Below are 6,221 nucleotides of genomic sequence, written 5' to 3'. Positions count from 1 at the left end.
GTGAACATAAATAACATTGCCCATGAAGCAGTCAGCACCTTGGTCACATCAACAAGTAAAGGGTGGGGGCAAGCAAAGGAGCCCACAGTGAAACTCAGGGAGGAAACCCAGAGAATAGTGCCCCAGGATCCAAGGAAGTAGTATTTCAATTGAAACGGAGTAGGCAACAGGCTCAGATGCTACTTAAAGATGGAGTAAGATGAAAACTGGAAGTTGCCACTGAATTTAGTAACTAGGTCACTGGCAAGAGGCATTTCAGTGGAGTGGTGTGGCCAGAAGCCAAACCGTAGTGGGTGCGGAATGAACGGAGGTAAAGGAGGAGAAACAATCAATGGAAGATATTTCCAAGAAGCATCGGTGAAGAGGAAAGAGAGGCAGGGAAATTGAGGTGGCTGGGGAGAAAGGGGCAGGCCCGTGGGAGTGGGCAGCTGGTAGGCCTGGAGGGGTTGGGGGCAAGTGAAATTTTATTTTTAAATAGATGGGAGAGATTTAAATAAAAATATGCTGAGGAGAACAAGCCAGAAAATAGGGGGGGAAATGGGGGGAAAAATAAGAGAGGAGAAGTAAAGTGGAATCAGGTCTCTGAAGAAGAGGAAATCCCAAGTGTCGGACTGGCCCGGGCAGGAAGGGACCATCTTCCACCGAGAGGGCGTTTGCCCCAAATGCACACCTTCGAGGCAGGACAACCTGCTAGCTCAAGAGGCTGTGATTTCACCAGTTCAACAATGGGGCTACCTGTGGTCTGCCCCCAGGTGGGTGGAGCCCCCTCTCCCTGGGGAGGGGACAGGTCAGCAGGTTTTCCTGGTGACAACCTCTGCCTGGTGGCGGTTCTGCAGGTCAGAGAGGGGAGGCCTGGACGTGTTGCCCAAACTGGGTTCTCTGGAGATGCCAACAGGTGTGATCTGCACACAAAGGGTCCAGGTAAGTTTGGAAGGTGCTGCTCTAGGCTCTGAGAAGCCGGCTTGTGGGAAGACTTGAATATGCTTTGCCAGCCAAAATGGGCATTTGGAGTGGGTGATCCAAAGGAAAAAGAAATGGGGGGGGGCAACTGCACCCCAGGGTAGGGTATTGGGACTGCTGGCCTGAGCCTCATCCCATCTGCACTCGGGGATGATGGAGAAGACGCCTGTGGGAAAACCCTAGGACATCTGCAGAGCAGGAAAAGGGACTGCCATTTGCAGAATGCACCTACTCTGCTTGGAGTTTACACACCCATCTCACCTCACTCCACCTCTTGATGTCATATTACCATCCCGGTATTCCAGAGGAAAAGCCAGGAAAACAGCTCTCACCCTGTTTTCCAAGCACCATCAGATCTGCAGAGGCTGGGCGAGGCCTGGAGGAGGACGGGGTGGGCCAGTGGGAGGGGCAGGGAGGTTCTTCACATCTTTGTGCTCCAGCCCCTTTGGGAGACTGACGGAAGCGACAGGCCCCCTCCATAAAGGGCGCGCACACAGCATACAGCCCGCGGTGTCCGCCTTGGCGCACCAACCATACCCCCCACCCCGCCACCCGCAGGCCGGATCTCAAAGGGCAGCGCCTCGGATTCACCCGAGATGCTGGCTAAAAATGCAGATCCCCAGGCCCCCCCACCGCAGACAGAGGTTCTCATGCAGTCAGTCTGGGGGAGGCCCCGATGACTCGGACGCTGAGGCCCAGAGCAGCCCACTTCCAGGACCCCGACGCTGGAGCTGCGCGCCCCCTCCCCACCCACCCCCACCACCCCGCGCACCAGCCGCCTCCCTCCACCGCCCGCAGGCCTCGCCGCGCGCGGGATCCAGCCGGCACCTGGGCCACCTGCCGCGCGGGGACCGCGAGCCAAGGCCCCCGGGGGCTGCCCGCGCCCCTCGCCCCCGCGCCGGGGTCCCGGAGGCGCAGCGCGGCGGCCCGCAGGCGGCGCGGCGCCGGGCTGGGGGGTGGAGGCGCGGGAGAGGCCGGGAGGGGGCGCCCGGGGTCCCGGCAGGCGCCGGCGGGCGGGCCGGGCAGCGGCGCGGGGCTGCGGAGCGCGGGGCGGGAGCGCGCAGAGCCGGGGCGCGCGCGCGGGGCGCCGGGGGGGCGGAGCGAGGGAGCGCGGGCCGCCGCCGCCCCCGCCCCGCGCCGCCCGCGCGCAACAGTTCCCCCAAAGTTGCGGCCGGGAGGCGGGCGCGCCCGGGCGGGCGGCGGGGGACGCGGCCTGGAGGCCCCGCGCGCAGCGTCCCGGCGGGCGGCGGCGGCGGCATGGGCACGCGGCAGACCAAGGGCAGCCTGGCGGACAGAGGCAGCCCCGGCGCGGCGCCCGGGCCCCGCCGCGAGCGGCCCGACTTCTGGGCGTCGCTGCTGCTGCGCGCCGGGGACAAGGCGGGGCGCGCGGGCGCGGGCGCGGGGCTGCCCCCCTACCACCGGCGCGTCGGCATGGTCCAGGAGCTGCTGCGGATGGTGCGCCAGGGCCGGCGGGAGGAGGCGGGCACGCTGCTGCAGCACCTGCGCCAGGTGAGCGCGGGGAGGGGGCGCCGGGGGGGAGGCACCGCCCCGAGGACCCCCTCCCGCGGGGCTGGAGCGCGGCGGGGCCGCAGGTGCCTTGGCGCGCCCGCTGAACTCGCGGCCTCGGGGCAGGGCGCAGGGAGGCAGGCCTGCTGGGGCCCGGCGAGGGGGACCTGTTGGAATAACGTCCCCGCTTCTCTCCTCCGCAGGCGGAGAAGGAGGGTGGTCCCCAGGGATGGTCGGGAGGGGCTGCAGGCACGGATGCCTCGGGCGGGCCAGGGCGCCGTTCTCTTGCGCTCTCCCTCCTGGCGGTCACCCCCTTGCCCGGGGGCCTCCAAGAATCCGCGTCCCTGCCCCGCGCCGCGCGCACTTGCAGCTGAACCCCGTTTCCCCAGGAGATCCAGCGCAGCCCCGGGGCTGGAGAGGTGCCGGCGCCTGGGTCGTTCGCCCACCTGGGGGACGTCCTGGCTTGTGGTTCGGGGAGGAGACAGTGTCCTCCCTTCCCTGACCAACTTTGACAGGTCCTTAGTCATGAGTCTCTGCTGAAAGCAGCGCAGAGGAGGAGCTGGGCTTGGGTTCCCGCGGGGCATCCGTGACCCCCTGTCGGGCAGGGGCCTCAGGAGGCTGCCAGCACCTGCCCTCAGCCTGCCCTTATCTCGCCGGGTGGGGACCGACTGGCAGAGCTGACAGATGGCCTCCGCTTTGGGGCTGCCCTCACCCGTTTGTCTTTCGCCTGTTTTCCTTTGCTTTGGGGCTGGCGAGGTGGTTTGTTGGATGGATTTTGCCGAGCTGGGGAGAGGAAACAAGGTGCAGGGATGTCTCCCCCATCACCAAACAGGTGGCTTTGGCCTGGCCTCTCTAGTCTTCTGTCCTTGGGGGGTAGCCAAGTCCAGGCACCCCTATTCTTGCCCGATTGCCCACTTCAGAGGTGGAATCTACTGCAGTTGGGGGTGGAATCTCAAATCTCAGTTTTTCCATCACTGAGGAAAGCGGCTGTATATGTGTCTTCCTTGGGGGACCTTTCAAAATCTAGACTGCACCCTCCTGGATGCTGGGTACTGCCCCCACCTTTGTATCCGGTGTGGCTTTTACCCTGGAGCATGTGTTCCCAAGGGAAATGCTGCAGAGGGAGCGGAAAGCGGGGGCTTGGGGATGTGGGAAAAAGTGCAGTTTATGCTCTCGCCTCGGTTCTCCTGAACCACGTCCAGAAGGATGCCCAAGAAATTCCTTGACCCCAGATGCCTCCTCTGAATTGGATTATCAGAGCAAGATGACATTACGCGCCACGGAACTTCAGTGATGCGTATGTCTTTGTCTTTTGAAAATTGGAAGCCCGTGGATGCCTCTGAGGGAAGGAGCTTTTTTGCTCTCAGAGTGATGGATTTTCCAGACCGTGATATCCCACTTGCACACCAGGCACACGAGCCAGTAAGGAGGTTGTGCCGATCACGTGCCATCCCCCGTCGCCGGGGTGGGCGCTGCGGGGGATACAGAGACTGGAAGGGGATCCCCGCCCTCGGAGGCTGCCTGGCTGGATCAGGACAAGCCCTTCTGGGGGGTGAAAGCACAAAGGCAAGCCAGCGTTCTGGAGGACCAGTTGGGTGGGGCCAGCAGGAGAACGCTGTACCCCAAGTCTGCACCTCGGGCTCCACGACCCCCAAGTGTGATTCCACATCCTGGGGAAGCTGTGCTTCTCTGTGCTTTTCAGGAGAATGGCCAAGCCCCTGTGTCCACAGCATCCTTGAGAAGCAGGCATTTCCTGCTTCTGTTGGTGCCCTGCAACCCTCTTAGTGGCCAGACTGAGGCAGGGGGATGATGGAGGTGGGGAGAGGAGACTTCTCCCTTTTCTGGATGTGTGTGTGGGGGGGTATTCCTTGACCTCCTTGGCTAATGGGTGAGGGCCAGCGGTGGGCCTGCCCAAAGGGGTAGAGAGCTGCCCTGCATTGCCGGGAAATGGTCGTGGGCCCCGGGCAGGGCGGGAGGGCAGCGTGCAGGTGTCCAAACGTCCACGTGAAGCAGGGAGGGGGTTTCCTAGTACCCCGAGGCCATGTGGAGGAAGGTCCAGCTGGCTTTGTGCACTGAAGTGGCTCTTTCTCCCAGTCGGATTTTCCTTCCCAATCTCCTCTGCCAGTCTGGAGGTGGTGGCGTTCAGAAAGAGAATGAGCAGTCGCTATGGGACATGAAAACACCCAGGACCCCCCGGGGTCAGCCCAGGGAGGGCCTCTTCTCCAGCCACACTGCATCCCAGGACGGGGATGGATGCAGAGTGCAGGGCTCTTAGTCCTCGGGGATGTTTGACGAGAAGGAACAGGCCCGTAGCGCTTTCTCCTGCGTTGGCTGAGATGGGTTCGGTGGGTTTGTGGCTGGCCAGGACCTTGAGTCCTGTGTTCTTAGCTCCTTAGCGTCCTTGAGCTTTTTGAGGCCCCAAAAGAGCTGCCAACACTCTCCCAGACATGCTGGCACACATTGTCTTGCAAGGAACCCTCTGATACCCACCTACAGACCCCGAATCCAGAATTCCCACACCAGTCTGGGACTATCCCCACATTGCTCCGGGACCTGGACATGGAGGCAGAGACCCCAGCACCGCGTGGGCTGAAGGAAGGCCCCGCTGCTTCTGATTGCCCCTCTTTCCCAGCTGAGCTTCGGGGGGTTTTCCTGGCAGGAGAATTTCCAGCCAGTCCAGGCTTGTCACTCGCTGGAGAAGTGCCAGGAGGCCTTGCCAAATCTAACGATCCCACTCCGTGGCCGGGGGTGCACAGCCGAGAAGCTGACTTGGAGCAGAGAGCAGTGCCCTGCTTGGTAGGAAGAGGAGCTTGGGGTCCAGGGCCAAAGCTGGGAGGTTTGCCCTCCAGTCGTGCTTGGACCCAGCAGATGACCTCTCTGAGCTGTTTCCTCACCTCCCAAAGAGGGATCTGGGTGACAGAACAGAGCAGTCGCTACCAAGTGTGTGAGATTTGTTGGCTCTGCAGATGAACGCTCTTTCTCACGGCGATGGAGAAGCTGCCCTACCTGGGCCTGGCCCCAAGATCCGGGCAGGGTCTTGGTGTCTGTTCTCAGCAGGGTCCATCTTCCTGACCCAGGTCCAGCTTGGATCCAGAGTTCACTAAGTCCAGATGGCATCTGGGTGGGTGCTCTGGGGGGTATGAGAAGCTAGCTTTGGGTAGGAGAGGCCATTTTTCTCCCCTTCCCTGGACCCTGCTGATCCAGTCCTTACCCTTTCCAAGATTCTCTCCTCAAATCGTGGGCTCAGCTTTGCCATCGTTTGGCTCATCTTTCTTTCTCCGGGTAAGAAAGACCTGTCCGGTCAGGTCCCCAGGGAGCCTCCCAGGGCTTGTCCATTATCCAGCCCTTTTGGGGGCCAAGTCACCCTCGGACCTGGGTGGTTCTTGTCTGCATTACCTGATGTGGCTCGCGCCCCCGGGTGTAGCAACAAGAAGAGGTGACCTTCAGCCATGGAGAGAGAGTGAGTGCTGGACCCTGTGGAAGTCCTAGAAATTCCAGACTGGCTGTCAGCCAGCCTCCTGGAGCACTGGAATAAGGACTCAGTTTCCCTGGGAGACGCCAGGCTGGAGTGACCCACCCCCCATGTTCACCAGCATCCCTACTTTCCCATAAAGAGGGCCTGATTGGTTTGGTTTATACCATTCAAGATGGCGCACCCAGTTGGGCAGAGCTGCTGCACCGTTAGCCTGCCCAGTGGGAGGCTTGGGCACGGATTCCTGGATCAGTCCCCTGTGGTCAGGCAGGTGGGGCTGGCT

At 62.0% G+C, this 6,221-nt stretch overlaps 1 protein-coding gene across 1 annotated transcript in view; it reads left to right on the top strand.

Annotated features, from left to right (window-relative positions):
• Positions 1 to 2,068: 2,068 nt before the first annotated feature.
• The window catches only part of LRRC75A (leucine rich repeat containing 75A), a 52,036-nt gene continuing 47,883 nt past the window's right edge, over positions 2,069 to 6,221 (top strand). The window contains exon 1 of the mRNA XM_037809315.1: positions 2,069 to 2,469. Coding sequence (XP_037665243.1) covers positions 2,218 to 2,469 — 252 coding nt within the window. The 5' untranslated portion in view covers positions 2,069 to 2,217. The remainder of the gene's footprint in view (positions 2,470 to 6,221) is intronic.

Source organism: Choloepus didactylus, chromosome 18 (genome assembly GCF_015220235.1).
Source record: "Choloepus didactylus isolate mChoDid1 chromosome 18, mChoDid1.pri, whole genome shotgun sequence".
NCBI classification, from domain to species: Eukaryota; Metazoa; Chordata; class Mammalia; order Pilosa; family Megalonychidae; genus Choloepus; species Choloepus didactylus.
This window is presented reverse-complemented; position numbering and strand designations above follow the sequence as displayed.